The sequence below is a fragment of the Leptosomus discolor genome, chromosome 14 (assembly GCF_034619465.1).
Source record: "Leptosomus discolor isolate bLepDis1 chromosome 14, bLepDis1.hap2, whole genome shotgun sequence".
NCBI classification, from domain to species: domain Eukaryota; kingdom Metazoa; phylum Chordata; class Aves; order Leptosomiformes; family Leptosomidae; genus Leptosomus; species Leptosomus discolor.
In genome coordinates, this window is record NC_141404.1 from 3838198 (window position 1) to 3856551 (window position 18354).

At 40.3% G+C, this 18354-nt stretch overlaps 1 protein-coding gene across 2 annotated transcripts in view; it reads right to left on the reverse strand.

Annotated features, from left to right (window-relative positions):
- The window catches only part of USP22 (ubiquitin specific peptidase 22), a 109953-nt gene that overhangs the window by 16629 nt on the left and 74970 nt on the right, over positions 1 to 18354 (reverse strand). For both annotated transcript variants that reach the window (XM_086472792.1, XM_086472791.1), the window contains 2 exons: positions 10145 to 10314; positions 3039 to 3186 (listed from right to left, as the gene is read on the reverse strand). In XM_086472792.1, coding sequence (XP_086328918.1) covers positions 3039 to 3186; positions 10145 to 10314 — 318 coding nt within the window. The remainder of the gene's footprint in view (positions 1 to 3038; positions 3187 to 10144; positions 10315 to 18354) is intronic.

Below are 18354 nucleotides of genomic sequence, written 5' to 3' on the forward strand. Positions count from 1 at the left end.
TTTAAGGACAGACCTTGTGCACACTTGGGTGAACGGTAGAGAAACAGGAGGGGTTTTTTCCCCCACCAAAACACTACTTTCCAGTTCGTCCAGCTTTCTCCAGCCGTTGGAATGAAAAATAGTGATGCACAGGCATGACAGACTAGATTCCTTTTATTCAGAAATATTTTCCATTACTCCAGCAGCACAGAGGAGCCCTGCAAAGTGTGCAGAATACGCCCTGCACAGATGCCACAGCTCAACACAACAGTGCTAGCACAAGGAAAGCTGTCACCCCTGAGAGGCGATTTACATGGGTGATCATACAGGTATCTTGGGCTTCCAAAACTTCACAGATGCCACTAAAACAAAGTAGAGATTCAACCAGCATTAAAAAAAACCCCAAACAACCAAAACCCAAAACCAAACAACTACTTGGGCCAGCCCATATATGAATCTCAGGGCAGTTAGTTTTATGCTTCATAAGATGCAGTATTACAAAACTTATCTTTAAAGGCACATCAAAATTGTGTATTTTTCCCAATTTAGGCAATGACATATCAGTAACAAGCCTTCACAACTTTCTCTGGCTTGCATTAGGGCACTTCCTAGAAAGCTGAGTAAATGGAATGGAAAAGGGATAAATGACTAATGTCAGCCAAACAAGTATCACTGGATATTTATACAGTTCTTAGCAGAAGGAACACTTTCATTTACGTTGGTGGCTGAAGCCTTGGCGATCATAAATCATGTCAAAAGCTAGGACTTTTGGACAAAATTTCCCCATGGTTTTATTTTACTTCACTATGTGTTAACTGTAGAACTCGATTACTATTGACTAGAAGTTTTAAATGCTTTTTTTTAATTCAGTAAAATAAATATTTAATATTGGCAAGGGAGGCATTATTTGCTTATTGTAGCTCTACAACTTATTCTCACTATTAGTAATAATATTTTTACATATGTATACTTCACATGCACGTGTGTGTGCGCACGCCTACGTAAGTACATAAGTGGGAAAACTTTCTCATTACATAGCAAAGTAGTTCACTCCACAAGTGGTTTATCACGGCCATACTTGAAATTCTGGTTTAGGTGAGCTGGTTTGGTTCCCACACAACTGCTCAACCGCTTCTTTTAAATTACCTTGATGTGGTATAGATTATTCACCATAGTTTAATAAAAGTCCCCTTCTTCAGAAACAAATTTAAAACCCGGGTGCGCAGATGTCAAGGATCTAACAGTAATGCCTTCCCACTAGCAGCACTGTAACAGCTTAGTTATGCCCATGCAAGCAGCTCAAACTTAAGGATATTCATTAAATCAATTTCAGTCCTTGTACTGAACAGATACAACCCACCCCCACCCCAAAAAAAGCTCAGTACTAAAGGTGCAAAACACCCAATTCCACTCAAGCTGGCTGTAACCATTGTGAAACTTGATAGCAATTCAGAAGTCAGTGTTTTCAACACGTCTGTGATATCCAACCAGTAGTAAAAGAATCCACACACAGGCACATGCTCCTTCCAAAGAAAGTCTAACATGTAACATTTTTTCAAAGTTTTAGGACAGATCACAGTTTCATTTTCATTTAGGCTGGAGAGGCCAAATAGAACCAAGAACAAAGAAACTCTTGAGAAAGCTTGATTTTGTTGGTAACTGCGGAAGATACATCAATAGATTCTTCACTTAAGGCCAACCACTCTTGTTAAAAGGAAAAAAAAAAAAAGGCTTTTCAGATTCTTCAGTTTGAAAAGAGTTCAGGGACCTTTATTGTTGCAAGTTTTTTCTTGTATACAAGTATACAAGAAATACAAGCATCATTTCATATCAAAGATGATGAAAAAGCTTCAAGATTTGTTAGATCAGTGGTTCAGAAACTTTACAGGAACCATGAAGTATTCCTGTTTGCAGCTGAGTTTATTCAGTGTTAAGTAGTGAGAGGTCAGTATCTGGACAGGCTCTATTCCTTACAGTACTTAACACTAGTTTCATTAGGCTTATTGAATTTCAGTCAGTGATTGTCAAGCGACAGGTACTAGTAATTACAAGAGAACTGTTCGATGTACCCCTGTCCTTAGAAGTACTCTTTTTGGAGAAGACTTTTGGAGGACACCTATTATGAATCTCAAAAGCACATCTGCTACCATGTAAGACTATCTCAAAGATAAAAGCAAGACTTCAAAATGTTTTGAAGAAGCGGTAGCAGCCTTCCCTTTGATAGTCCTCTGATAAGCTGAAAAACTAACCTCTAAGTGCCTCTTCTAAGAGCACTAGAGGAAAGCTGAATGCTTTAAAGCTTATTTTTAGTGACTAAGAATTTTTTGTTTGTTTTGCTAGTATCAACCCCACTATTTTTTCCTTACAAAAATAGTAAACATTTCTGTGCTTAAGTGAACCAAGCTAGATCAAACATGGGCAGATTGGGAAATTTTCAGTTCAGATATAGTTCAGGTAACTAACGTGAAACACAATTTCATATGGTATTACCAAAACAATTCAAGACTTAGACATTTCACCTCTAAAAGCATGTCACTGAATATTTTTACTGTATTGTACAATTATGTATTTTTACATACAGACTAATACAAGATACCAAAAATGAATACTAGTTTTTTTTTCTTATTCACACTTCTGTAAGCAATTGGGCATCATAAATACAGTAGAATAATATTTAAGCAGAACAGCCATAGCCTCCCCTATGTTACTTTCATCAGTCCCATGACACACTGAGTAAGAGTTCTAACTACTTCAAGTATAAATAGAATTAAAATGACAATTTAAAAGAAAAGGCAGTGACTCACAACCAATAAGAGAAGATTGATTCAAATCAATGCACAGGCTTGTCTGCTTCTAACTCCAGGTAATTTTTGACAGTGGGAATGGTTTATTTATTTATTTATAAATCTTTTCTTTTAAGTCTACCAAACATTTAAAAGTCATTTGTTAAGACTGCCATCCTAGAAGACACTACACGTGATTTAAGAAGAGATTCTTTCTCTTCTACCTCCTTTTGATCCAATATTCCTTGTTGATTGAAGACTCGGTACAAGCCTTACCTTTGCAGTGTCTGTGTAGCACATCTAACGCAGCGATGAGGAACTCGTGTGCATCTTGTTGCTCGTACCCTGCTAAATGCCGTGCATGAGTCCATACCAGGTGCAATAACCTATATGGAATGTGAGGAGATCGGTGCCCAGAGTAAAACTGCTCAAAACAAAGAAAAGAGCACGACTGTTAGCAAGTTACACAGCTTCAGTGCACTTAATTATTAAAAACTTGTAATTAGTCAAATTTAAACCATTTAATTCTGAAAACCCATGCAATTAGTCAAGTTTAAACCACTTAATTCTGATGGCCTTAATAATAAAATACAGAGACAGCTTTTTATCACAGACTACTGAAGAAGTCATCTCAGAACTGAGCATCTCAATTTTCTCCTTCGAAATTCCATCGTTTTGTGACGGATTAGCCAAAAAAAAGACAGGGGGTGGGCAGGAGACAGACACAAACACTCAAAAATTCCTTACTGATAGATACCACCAGCTTTTATTAAAATAGCCTGGGGAGGTAGGGAGAGAATCCTACATTTGCAAGAGATCAGCAATTTTGTTCACCAATTACATGCCCCCCAAAACCAGGACAAACGCTGAAGATGAGAATATTAGATGCCAACTGTCAACCAGCCCCTGAACCAGGCCATGGTAAACCTCTGCATCCAATGGCTGTGCACAGTCCTGACTTCTGGAAAAATTTACAGGCAGGACAACAGTATTGTCATGCCAGTACCGGCCTTTCACTGCATGGCTGTAGCAGCACAAGGCTTTAGCAACAACTTCATTCAGCACAGCTCTTGGCAGAGCTGAAGGTACCACTTCATTCACCTACCCCTAAAGTCAGCTGTCCCTTACCCCTCCTGCAGGGTGACACTGCTCGGAGAGCTGGTCCTGGACCAGCTCCTGCTTCTTCATCTGCTTCAGTCAAAATCTGATGAGCTGGCTACAGCAGCGACCGAAACTGCCCCAGGTGATTTTGCCAGAAGCATATTAGAGAGCGCACAGACCAATTATTCAGTCAGCAAAACCGTGATGCGGAACACCACTGCTGAGTGGTGACACACAGCTGGGGAGGTAAATCAGCACAGAAGAGGAGGACAGATAACTGCCTACAGAAATTGATGCCTTTTTTTTTTAGATAAAAACCAGCCTGGTCCCACTTAAAAGCCAAACAAGTAAAAACCACACTAAAACACACCACCCCCACCCCCCCCGCCATACTAAGGGTCCGTGTTTCCCTTGGTCAAGGTTCAGCTCCTTCCTTTACTCCCTCCATTTCTATCCACGTGCTACTGCTGCAACTCTTCCACTTTCATTTTCCTGGGTCCTCGCTTCTGCTGCTGCCGATTCTGGCATCCAGAGTCTGAGATCAAAGCTAACAGTCCCTTCTTGAGCAAGCTGACTTCTGTATCTGTTCAAGAACCCCTGCACCGTGATACCAAAAGCAAAGCAGAGATGCTTGTGGTGTCCCTGCAGGGAACCAGAAGAGGCCCAGAAGAGTTTATTCACCTGGCCTTCAGGCTGTATTTAATAGAGTAAAATTTTATTTTTAAGAAGTGAAGATTTGTAAGTCATCTTGCCTTCCATAACCTTTGGAAAAGGTATTTGCCAGTAAAGGGCGCCTTCAACACCCCAATTATGTTTTGCCAAGATCCTATCAAATCGATGGCGAGTTATTTTCAGTTACTTTTCTCAAACAGAAGACAGTAAGCAGCAAATACACAGAACAAAAGTAAGATTTAAAACCCCAGCAGTATATAAATTCTCACTCTCATTGGAAAAGCAAGCTTCCTTCCCCAGTGCTAACTTCCTCCCTGCCCAGCCTCTGAGCATTTTACATCAGTTCAAGCACAGGCATCGTGCTACAAACCCACCTAGATAAAACATACTGTATTTTAAGGGACAGGCAGGCAAAAGGCTGCACAGTCTTCTCATCTAGTCCTTGTATTTGTAGGGTTTTCTAAATGGTTTTAGTGTATTTCCTGGCACAGAAATTTCTTTATTGCAAGCTCCGCTTTTTCCAAACAAGAAGATATATCTCTGCAGCCAAACACCACAAAATGCTTCTATAAATAAAATTATCAATAGTTAACTCTGATGCCAACAAGAATGACACCAAGGGACTGGAGCGGTAGCAGGGTAATTGAAATCTGCTGACGCAGCTGCTGCTCAACATAATTCAGGGAACTGCAGCAATAAAACTTCTCTGTTCCATCACTCCTTACAATTAGTCCCAGAGCTCTCCGGTCATTTCAACCAACAGCACTCTCCGTAATTACTCCTCTGCAGACACTAGACCTGCCAGCAGATTTTACCTTCTCTAGTGCTTCATTCGGACTAGAATCACCTAACAAGAAACTTTACCAAATTATTAGCTATTATCACACAAACTGGAAACACACCTAGTAAGAAGACTGTTGAATATATGTGGGGGTGGGGAAAACCTTCACTATCCTAATAAATTGAAAATGAAACAAAAGAATTTGAGCACATTCAACAGCAACATTTTAACCAGAATGTAGGTAACACCCATGCCATCTCTGTCGTTTCCTTGTGGCTCGGAAGAGCAGCCTATCAGAGCTGTTCCAGTCCACAAAAAGGAAAAACGTCCATGTAAAGTCTTGGTCAATCACTACCATACAAACCTTTTCATTAAAGTGTGCAAATGTAGATAATGATGTCTTTGCAAGCCCCCTTTAAAACACTTCAATGGCTCAATTGTTCCAAACATAATTTAAAACATTTTTTTTTTAAATATTTGTTTTCAATTCAGCAGTATCAGTTGTTTTTCTTGGAGAGAACTAGTACAAGCAATTTGGAAATGCTTGGTAATACACTGTTTAATTGCTGTGCCAGGGGAAAAAAAAAAAAAAAAAACCAAGCAACAACAAACCAGGGTTGAAAGCCTCCATTCTTACACACAACCCAAGCAACAGTAACTTTATTTTCTTGCACTTACAACACTTGCTCTTGGATTCTAAGAAGGAAGACTCTATAGAGGATCTAGAGGATTCTAGGCTTCGTATTTTGCATTATTGTTACCCAAAATGCACAGATATCAGTGAGGTTTAAAAAAAAAAACCAAACGAAAACAACAGACAAACCAAAAACCACCACCACACACAGCTGTAGTTCTTTCTCCTCCTCCTGCCAAAAGCACACGCATGGAAGTTTCCCAATTATGTGAACAAACAGATACAGTTGATCTGTCCTGCATATCTATCAACTAAACAGTCCCTGAGCTCTGTAACCAAGAATTTCTAGGTATAAATCCTGTACCAGGCTCCAGACCACCTCGAGAAGCTAAAACCTCCTCTTAGAAATTGGTTCTCAACTAAGATTTGAAAGGTTCTGAAAGTTTACAACAGCTAAAGGGAGTGGGTGACACATACACCTTTCGGAATGAAAGAACACCGACTACTGGAGGTTTCCCAACAAAGCACAACGGTTCAAGGAGTCAGGAAAACCATTTTGCTTGCACGCACTCTGTATGTTCTATACTTATTTCAGAAAAGAGATTTCACTAAATCGGCACAAACTCTGTATTTTCCATGACAAAATGCAAGGCCTCTGTCTACGTAAAGGGCCTTAGCTACTTTTTCTCCCTTGTACCTTCGTTGTAACCTATTTTCTACACAAGCCATTTCAACGGTGTACCATCTTAAGATATCAAAGCCATAAATCATCTCCTCGTTTCCTTTTTTGTCCTCACTTCTCAACTCTCCACGTAGTTGTGCTATGTACTTTGATAGGCTCACAGGGATGAGTAATGATGGGAATAAAGAAGGCTTTCTTCTTTACATCTCTGAGTGGATGCACTGCATTGTGCTACATTCCCAGGTATTCTTGCTATTCCAGTCACAGAGTACACCGAGATACAGATCCGCTAATCCTACCATCCTGAATCGTCATTCTGTAAAGGATTTAGACAAACCTCAGGGTGTGGACCAGCTCGAAATTGATTTTCATTGGCGAAGCAAAACTAAAACACAAATACCGGTAGGTAAAAAGTAGTGCACAAACCCTTTCAGCCAAAAGGCTCAATGAACGGATTCTGTGTGTTCTATCTTCCCTCCATCCAGTTTCACCACTATCTGTTATTCCCAAATCCTTTTCATTCCTTTTCTTATGCAGTGTAATTCATGTCATGATTCTATTGAGAAATAGGTTTCAAGTAGCACAAATGAGAATGTTAATTGATGCAGTCAGATATTTTTAAAACAAACAGAGATCAATGCTTGGCATATTTGCAAGAAAAGCTACCAGGAAAAAACCTCAATTCTGAGAACCATCTGATACTCATTACTCACCACCAACCTACTTCAAGGTGGAAGAACTTTGTAGCTTCCTATTCATCATAGAGAAATCACACAACCTATGTAACTAAACGATCTTAAACACAAAAAAGGGACAAGTGTTTTTTGTTTAAGAACCAAAATAGCAAAATTCGCTTATTTACGTACAGTAAATTTCACTTAATGTTCCAAACAGTCTCTTTTTCTCCTCGAGAGTTCTTACTGGCATGCATTCACCAGATCCCCTGGCATTCCATTTGCCTAAGATCACACCTTCGGAAAAGAAGGGTGGAGAGGAGATGAAGTTAACCCTTGCCCTGATCGTTTGTCACTGGGCAAGATGCCTTGGGATAACTACCTCAGTTAATCCCGGTGGGAAAGCTACGTAAAAACAAGACAGAACCTGAAGCAGCTTCCCCAGTAATTCAATTACAAAGGAATTCTTAACCACAGCGCCAAAATCTCCACTGGTTAGCTTTCCTTCATTCAGGCCTCATCTCTGCAAAGACAGTGTAGGAATCTTCATCATAACCACTGCATATAGTTGGGACATGAAAGACAGCCAGTCTGTTCCAAAACTGCAAGGTTTTGGTTTTAATTCTGAATGTAGAGAAATTAAAACTCACTGGGAAACAGAATTTTACAATGAGTGCTGACAGAGCTATAAACATAACATGGCATTTACTGCTTGCAAGTTAAAATATACTGAGCTGGTTACAGACACTACAGTTTTGCTTGTGGAGGACTAAGCTCTAGTTTTACTTCGAGGTGGTTTAGTCACTTTTTGTTGTCCTCCTACCGCACCAGCTGCAGTATTTCAACGTGAAACAACGACAGAGACTTACTGTACTGCTATCTTTGCAGTCTGAATTCACAGATATTGCTCTTCTCTCATTCATATAGCAGAACATTAATTATTACAATTAATGCAAGTATAGGCATGAATTTTGATTGGGCAAAATGAAGGCTGAGATTCCCCAAGCTGTGTCTGAAATTAAAACTTGATTACAACTGAAACCAACACAAATGCTGCATTTAAGCCCCATTTTGGATAACAGCCTGTTCTTTGTTACATGCTTGTATGCAGTCTAGCAAAAGGCATCCTAGGCCATCAACACGGCTCCACATACAAAAATGGAAATAAAAAAAAAAAATCACTACCTAGACATCACCTTGATCTTTCCTCCAGCCCCTCAATCTGTAATGTAATACTCATTTCCCCTTTCCCAAGGGATTTTTTTTTTTTAAAAAAATGCATGTGTGTAAACCCAATGCGGTGATATTCATTGGAGTGAGACTTTATACAACAAGCTGATGAAAGGATATCAAGACTATAACAGTACCTTTTTTTGAATAAGCAAATACATTTCTATATTAACAGTGTACAGAAACCAGTATTTCCATTCTATGACTGATTTTTTTTTTATCTAGGCAGAGTGGTATTTCCCCATTTAACTGCACATCTGGTTTCAATAATCCTGCAGCTGCTACCTATTGATATGCCTGCCTTTTGTTTCCACCTCCTTTCCTGACAGACTCAGGAATAATTGAAAAATAAATCAAAAAATAAGAAGTATAACATACAACTAAGAAGCAGCACGCAAGGTTGCAAATTCACGTGAGTGCTGAGTACGAGCAGAAAACAATTTTGTATTGGAATGCCTAAGGGGGGGCTTTACCTTTCATACATGTTTAACTCACCTGCAATGACCAAAAAGAATCACCTCTGGTGAAAAAGGCACAGAAGTAAAATCAAATTGAAAAATCACAAGATAAAGGTAAAGCCATTTGAGGTTGGTCTCCGTTTGAACGAACTTCCCTGACAGCACATACACAAAAGACATGCTCTGCGTACAGACGTCTCCAGCTATCTTAAATGCTCTGTGACAGCATGTACTACAGCTTTTTGTTTGGTTGGGTTTGGTCGGTGGTTTGTTGGTTTGTTTTTTTACTTACCAACAAAGCAGATCTCTCACAGAGAGAAAGGCACCGAACTGGATTTGTTTGGGTTTTTTTTAAGGACTCATCTTAAAACTAGAAGCCAACGTCTAGCCGTAGTCCTTACATTACCGATGTGGAACTAAGATAGTTGATAAACCTCTTTGAGTGTTAATCAAGGAAAAGACAGTGCCTGTCTGATTCAGCACAGACTAGACCTACAGAGAAAGGCACAGGGCAAAGACAGTCACCTGAGTGAGAAAGGCAAAGAAGAGTAGCTTGTACGTGGAAGGTACAAACCGTACCAACATATTCACTTTTCTACATCCTCCTGGCCATTAACAGAGATTAATCATCACCATGTAAGAGATGATAGCAAAGATGTTTCTCCCTGTTAGAAAGCACTGAATCGAGATCTTTAAAGTATTTATACAGACCTACATAATCCAGTGCCTCAAACCACAAGGCTATATACAATTGCGTTATCCTCACTCCCATTATCACCCAAAGAGCCTGTGACATATTTTCCAGTTACAACTTGCACCTTAATTAAAACACACATTCAACTTTAAGACTAGAGATCTGCAAATCAGTCTCAGAAGAGCAGGCAGCACTGTAATTATTTCCAATACCGGTTTTGCCTAAACAAGGGTGACTTAAGACTAAGTCTTAAAAGCCCAACAGTTTCCTTTTCAGCAGTTGGGTATTTTTGACAGTAGAGTCTCTCTCAATCTTTCCTGCTCTGTTTTGCCACACCTTGAGGGGAAACATAATTTGCACTCCCTTTATTTTTGCAAATGGAACACAATCCCTTTTGGGGTAGGAAACAGCCAGCATCGGTGGAAAGGCGACGCTATTGTGGCAAACGGCACTCACCTCCTGAAAAAGCGTAGACATTTCACAGACCAGACATGAGCTGGGGCTTTGCATTTCACATTTGTGCCTGTCGGAGAGGAAGAAATCTCGCAGCAGTGGAGTGTGGGTAAGTGCCTGGACAATACAGTTCATAAAACATGTGTTCCCAAGATTGATTAGCCCTCGTAGACCTATAAAGACAGAAGGGGGAGGGGAGGCATAAGCATTATCAAGTTAACAAAATGGTGTATTTGCATTTTTACATAGTTGTAAATATTGCCGCAGATTTCCAAGTACACAGTGTTATATTGCTTTAGGTAGGCTATTGGTTTTGAGGTACTCAAGTCACATCTGCTACAAGATTCCTGAACTACACTAGCATTCGTTTTTTAAACTCTCAGAAAAAGGAAACCTCGAAGTACACCACCACCAATAGCGTTACCCCGCAATGGCTGTTTTGCCATACGTCACCAAAACACAGCCCCTCCCCAAGCAGATATCAAAGTGCAATGACCACAACTGGTAAGACACTACAGTAAGGACCCAAGACATTTAAATAAACCAATAAATAAGTTTTCAGAGAGTTTAAAAGGCTTTCCCTCATGCAGGTCACAAAGCCAGAATAAGGTTTTTGTACTGTTACAATGCAACAATCATCTTTCTAAGACAGGCAGCAAAGGAAACAGCCTTGACCAAAGTCAGGCTGTGCCATCCAATGCAGACTTAGCATATCCTTTGTTTTGGTACAAAACACAAGATCCAAACAAAACAACTTTAAAAGAGAAACTCTGAACAATACTAGTTCCACACTTGTTTTAGCTAAGTTAAACATTAATCTACAGTATACATCAAAAAATTCAACTTGGCATAAGAGGATTCATCACACCTTAAGTCAAAACGTTCAGTAATGCCCAGAGACGATTTCTTGTGCTTGGAAACCAAGATGCTTAAAGGAAAGCTCTTTTGTTGCACAACAGAAGAGAGGTTAGGAGTGGGGAAAGCTTTTCAGTCATTTGCAAAGTCTAAGCGAGAAGAAAAACATGCTCAAATCCTTGAGTATTCTTCCAAATTGTTAACATAATACCACCATACAGGAGTGCTAAACGAGAAGAGCATCAGGTGGACAAGAACGCTTATTTTTAACCAAAAATTTACTTTGAAACAAGATAAAATGCACTGAGAGATACAATTCTGGTATTAATTTAAAATTAACATAGTCCTCTTCTGCAATATAAATGGGATCACTACACAAACGGTGAATAAAAAAAAAACAGGATTACTTGACAGAGAACGAAGATTTTCCTTGTCATTCCATGGGGGGGGAAAAAAAAAAGTATCAGCTGGCAACGCTGTGGTAATTAAAAATGGTGCAGTTCCCTTGCAGTACACCAGATAGTGCTCAAATGGCTCTTTAGCATCTTTCAGCAGGAGGAGGTGTGGTCCAGTTGCTACGTTACCAGAGAGAAACGGCACTACATCAGCTTGAACTGCATACTGAGCTGTAGGCGATGGACAGAGCCCTCTTAAATATTTTTTTTTCCCCTGTATCTAATGCCACACCATCCTCCTCCTTCCAACAGCTTCCTGTTGCTTCTCTTTACTCAAAGTGCAGGACAAAGTTTCTCATTATATTATAGTAACTTCTACTGGGCAGAAAGCTTACTGCAATTATTTGCTTTATTTTCATGCTGGGAGGCAACAAGTGTACGCATAACATTAGCAAAGTGTTAAATAGTTAATTTGTTGTAGCAGCTTGAAATACGGTGTGATGCTTCAATTTGTAAGCAATTCTATTTCAGTCCCCAGTCTACAGGTCTCTGCAAACAATGTCACAACAGAAGGGTGTTCAGGCTGTGCAGGTGGAGAAACATCAGTACCTCTTGCCTACCTCTCCCCTGAATTTTCCATTTAAAACTTACTGGGTTTATTTAAATCACAGACTGTGTAAACAGAAGCCTGTAAGGCTCCCTGGACATGCCTGAGACGCACCAGGGTATTCTGAGAAGCAGGAGAGCCTCTCCTTATTTCTCCCTGGAAAACTCAGTCCCTCTGGTTAGCGTCAGAACTCAAAGTCAGCCTGCACAGTGCAGAAGACTAGTGGAAAACGGGGAGTACATCTAGAGACTCACCCTATCGCTTTTTGATATCTAATGGAGCAATCACAGTAAAAGCAAACACATAAAGGCAGCTTTTTGGAATCATTTATTAAGCATCATTTATTACATGCCTGTGGCTGGACCTTCTTTCCCTGTGACCACAAGAATCAAATCTTCCTCAAAGTTGCCACCAGAAGACTAGTTACAGGCGTCAAACTCAGAAGGCTCTCTTGGTTTGCTCTGCTGGCTTGGTTGTTCGGTGTCAGTGTTTCACGGGTCTAAATGGAGTGCTTCCCACACGGCGACTTCCCGTGAACGAACCGAGACAAAGCAACCTGCAAAACAGACAAGACTGAAATGTGAATACTCCAAATCCTAATAAAAGTCAGAAAACGGTGAAGGTAGCAAAACATGAGAACTTACTTGGCTGAAAAGAGAAAAACATAAAGGAGCATACATCAGTCTTATCCTTGAGAGAGCAATGAGTGCAGCTGCTATACTGTCTCAAACTGACATTTGAAATGGAATGGGTACGAGGCACTGAGCTACAGCTGAGATACTGCACTGAGCTACAGCTGAGATACTGCACTGAGCTACAGCTGAGATGCTGCATAACTAGTTGCAGCATCATGGAAAAACATCAAAATTCGACGTATGTAAATTAAAGAGCTGACAGAACTTACAGGGAGAAAAATGAGTTTTGTTGGAAAGAAAAATAGCTAAAAGTTACAACCCATACAGCACTCTGGACAATAAAATATTAAGAATGTAAGAGACTTGTGTCTGCCACACCTATTCCCTCCCCATTAACAAAGCCTGGTGATATCTAACTGGAATAGTCAGCACTATAATGTGTGGGTCAAATTAACAGCGAAATAACGTGCCCAAATGCAGCAGTCCACTCTTGCTAGCATCAACAGTTGTCTCCACTAGCATCTAATCAGTGTGCAGTATTTGTTCAGAGGAGTGGGCCGACTGTCTAAGGACTGCCAACAAGATCCAACCCCTAGTAATAAAGCTGCAGTACTTCGCAGCAGACTTCTGCTGTGCTTCATCTTTACTTCTGTTTTTTATAAACTGTTTCCTGAAATGAGCAAGAGCAACCAGTGAGATACTTAATATATTCTATACACAGATGTGTGTTCTTGTGGTAAGTGTAGTTAGGAGAAAAGCACTGGTTTGCTTCTGAACCCTGCCGATATAAATGTAAATATTGGAATAAATTAATATTGCTGTCAAGACGAAATTGTCACGTATGGTATATTCATGAAGAAAATACCCTTTAACCATCAGGCATGGTGTACAACCACTATTCTCATTCTGTCACGTGCTGGACACGCAGGGCGTAAGCAAATAAGCAAGGAATCTACTGCAGTGCCTTGAGCACAGGTAAACCCATCAGGGAATTTCTTTTTACATTTGGTCTCAACTACGCTGTAAGCAGCTGGCTTACCTTTGTCAGCTTCAGTTCTTCAATCTTCTTCCAGTAACGGGTTTCGTTTTTTCAAACGCTCCGAGTAATGGATCTGCAATACTGGGCAACAACGCTTGTTGCGATGCAGGGAGATCTAGAACACTGGTTCTGCAAGTCCACCCACGCAGGCAAGATGAAAAAACCAAAACAAGATAAGGAAATTCCACCTCTGTGCGAAATGCAACTGTACAGACATTAAAGGTGGGGAAGCAGGGAAATGAGAGGACCACACATGAATACAAAATACAGAAAAACCAATCAGGTGCCTATCTTGCTCTCCTGGAAGAGGTTCTGTTTGTCTCTAAACCTAGGCTTCATGTTGAGATAGGAAATAGAGCAGACAAACCAGTCTGAACAAATATTACCACACAGAAACCTGTGATTTATTTGACTGAAGGTTCTGGGTCACTATACAATGCAACTTTGTGAGACAACCAGGAAATCATTCAGATGCACTAAAGCATAGCCAGCTTGAGAGCCTTTTTACATTAAACACAGGTTGGCAACACCTTAGAGCAATTTTTTGTCCCCTGCTCCCAGCCCTCCCAGTTCCCCATCTGGTGTTGATGTTTCCCTGAAGCTCTATCAGACAGTATCAGAAGTCAGCACAAGCTGAGGAAGTGCTCACTGAAATATTTAAAGAGAGTTCAGCATAACCCTTGGAAAGAAACAGTGCAGCACGGCAATGAAGATTTCTAGAACGCTTCTGGGTTTTCATACTACGTTCATACAACAGGAATTAATCATTTAATAGCATCTTTCTGAAAATGTATTTCAAAGCAGAACTGCCCTACTCCTTAGCACCTAAAACTAAAATCAAATTCTCTCTCAGCTCAAAGTTTCAGGTGCAGACCACACCACGCGTTACCAGAATTTATCTGTTACAAACGCTGGCCCCAGCTGGGCCAATACATTACAGTTCCACTTGCATGCCAGAAGCAGCATAGTTCTACTAATGGGGTTAGTGACAGCAATTAGTCTCAAAAGATAATCCCTTTTGAAATAATAATTAAAAAAAATTACTAATTTCAGAAAGCAGAAGTATGCAGATACATGAAATTACAAGTCTACACAGGAAAATGCATGGCATTCTGTGACACTACTGTTCACGTGAGTTATCAATAAAAATAACCAGGCACTTCTGGTGAATTTATCCACACCACTTCAGCTGAAGCATCCTTTCTCAGTGACTGCATGAAACCCCGAGGTAACTGCAGAAGCTGGAATACTGAGTCAAAAGTATCAGAAAAGTTTTTGTCAAAGGTTTTTACAGAACATTTTTTACAAACAAACTTACCAACGACACACTCAGGTGTTAAATTATTTTGACAACAGTTTAAGAAAAACCTATGTGAATTTTGCAGCAGCCAAGTTAAATTAAAAAATTTCAACCACATGATCTTAAAAACTAACTTAACAATTCAACATCTCTACCTCCAGCAAACACACAGCATGCAATCTACCATAACAGGAAAAAATCATCAGGGGCGAAAGTGTTTGAGCACAACCTGAGTTTCCAAAAAGGTATAAGTTGTATTCTTTCAATTCAAACAGTTTATAGCTTTGCTTTAGAATGCGTAAAAAAATATTTTTCCTTTTATTTTTATTTATTCTTTTTATTCCTAAAAGGCAAAAGCAAACAGTTTGACCAGATTAAGTCCCTATTTTACTATGAAAACTTTTAACATAAAATTCTCAAAATTTATCTTGAAATTCACCTCAAGTGCTGCCAATCACGTCTTGTACTTTTCCCATCACTTCTAAGTACAAGGCAAAAGCGTGAATTCATTCCTTCAGTAATAACCCACTCTATTTCAGGATTACGCCTTCTTCACGTTGCAGAGAGGTATCACGACAGAAACTGGGGGTTTTGTTTGGTTGTTTTTACGGCAAAAATAATATTCAAAAATAACACAGACCCCAAACAGCTTTGATGAAGAACACAGAAGGATGAAAAACATTTATGTGACCTGGGCCACGGCTGAGCTGAAACACCTGCCAGCGACTACACTGCAATGCCTTGCTAGGAGGACGCCGGCAGCAACCAGGAACACTTCGCTATGGGCTTTGGTTCCAGTGCCTGTTAGAGGAACGTACATAGAAGTGTACAAAGTGCCTGGGGATTTCCCCACCCCCTTTCACATATATTTCAAGAGTTAATAAAAATGCCCACACAATATTCTGTTGATTTTTAGGCCACATCTGCAGTACCACTTCAGGAGGATGTAAGGAGTTTGAGAACAAAGAATATAAGCAAAAACATTCTGCAAGTCCAAACTTTGAAACATCTACAAAATTCAGAGTATGGCCAAAACCTACTAAAAATAACCCTGAAATGAATATGCTCTGCCTAGAAGCAAGTGAGAGGCCACATCCGCAGAGCAATGATTTTGCAGCAGGTTACATACTTGCTCACGATTCGCTGTTCAAGTGGAATGAAGCTGGTCTCTCCTGACCGCAGGTCTAAGACCATGCTGTCAGCAACAGCAACGCAGGAGAACCTTCAGCTTTTGTGGTGAGCCTCGTAGGCAGTTGTAGGTGGATCGCTGGTAAGAGGAGACTTCAACAGACACTGACATTGGCTTACTGAAGGAACTCTGTTCAGAGTTTAGTGTCAGACGTTACGGTTTTTGGTTTGGGGTTTTCTTTGTTTGGTTTGTTGGGGTTTTTTTGGGGGGGTGGGGTGGGGGGGTGTGATACACTTTTTACATCACCACCCCCCAAAAAAATCAGCTAATAGTGGGCCTGCCAAAGACCTCCAATAGAAGTAAGCTACTGCCGGTTAACGTAGCCTATGTTCAAGAAAAAGCCTGCACAACGGCCAGACTAATCTGTTGATCGAAAAGGATTTCCAAAAAAGGGTAAAAATTTAGAAGATACAAAGCAGAAGAATCTTGATAAAGAAAATGCATAATACTAAAATAATATGAACCACTGAAGATGCTGAGCAGTTATAAACTGCTGAGTTGCACGCAAGACGATGGACATTCGCAAGAGGCTACGCTTGAAAACACGGTGCATCCCTACGCTGAACCCTTCTCACTTTTATACAATCACTGAGCTACAGAAAAAAACCCCACTAAACAGAAAAGGTACTAGGAAGGGAAAATGGGATATGTGGCTTTGGAAGACTAGACTACAACAATTCCGTTAAATGAATGAAAAAGATGTGGCGAGATCCAGATATGTAAAAATAACGAATGAACCACAAAAATGTCCTGGGAGCTCCCGTAAGAGCAAACCCAGAAACAGTAAAGAACACCACAAAGATGGTAAGACCAGCCCCTCTGAGCAGTGCTGAACAGCAGGAGCAGGGACACCGAGGCTGCAGCTCCAGGCTTCTCCCAGCGCATCTCCCCATTGCCCTGACCCTCTCTCATCCAGCAGCCTTATCACCTCACCTCCCCACTGAAACCGCCTTCCCAACTCACCGTGGGCTCTTCCTCACCAAACGCATCATCCTGCTCTGTCCTGCAGCTGATCAGCATACGGAGATGACAAACCAGACTGCTCATTACCACCCTTTTCCTCAGTACTTAAGGATCCCCAGCAGAGAAGTCGGGGCAACTGCTTGAGTAAGTGCTCTCCAAACCGATTCACTGATTCGGATGGCTCAATCAGTAAATTTTTTTTTTAAACAGTATTTTTGTCAGAAACAGTTAGCAACGGATTACATGACAGATCAGAGAAATTAAGAGGAACACTCAGGGCAATAATCTTTCCTCTTTGAGTTACTGCTGAACCACGTGAAAACGTGCTGAAGTTCCCCTGTGTTTATTTTTCTGACTTGGCTCCTTTTCTCCAGTTATTCAAGGTTGCCAGGTTAGTCACAGCTCATTTTGAAAACCCCTTTTGAAACAAGCCACCTTTCTTGAGCTACACCACAACCATCACCCACCCACCCACTCTCCCAGCCCCCTCAAGCTATTCAATCCTCGGGAGGCACAACCTGGAGAACTTCACACAGTCTTCTGCTCTACCTGACTTTTAAGCAAAGTCTTTTAAATCCCAAGTCACAGGAGAGTTCTAGAGCAGTATTTCTTAACTTATAAAAAGATATTTGTGACACACAGAAAAACTGAAAACATGTATGTTATGCTCTATATACGAACCTAAATATTTTCCTATATTATACTGTTCCATTATCTAAAAATACCTATTAAATATCATGTGTGCATCAAGATTCATAGGCCACGTTGAACCCTGCTGTCTTGGGAGGATGACAGAGCATTTAGAAAATATTGTTACAAAAATCTGGATTTCTTTTTTCTTGTTTTAATTACAATTATTTTAATTTGGCACTGACAGGAGTCAACTAAAAAGCCAGCCCCTTCTATCCAGAAGCCCTAACCGACACACACATGCACTCTGGTGCAGCTGGAGGACACATTCTTTAGTTTAAATTTCTGACCTGCGCACAGATCATTTGGGAGAACTATAAGTTAAGTCCGTTCTGTAGAGTACACTGGGTTCAGAACAGAAAGTAAATTTTTCTGTATTTATTGCCACTGCTTACCCTATCCAAACACACAAGAAGAATGAGGCGGGATTTTTTTCCTCACATACACTGATCCAATGTTGGCATGTTTCCCACCACCCCACCCACCTTGGGAAACTCTAACATAAGAACCAAGGTGCATAAGAAGTAATTTAAAACATGG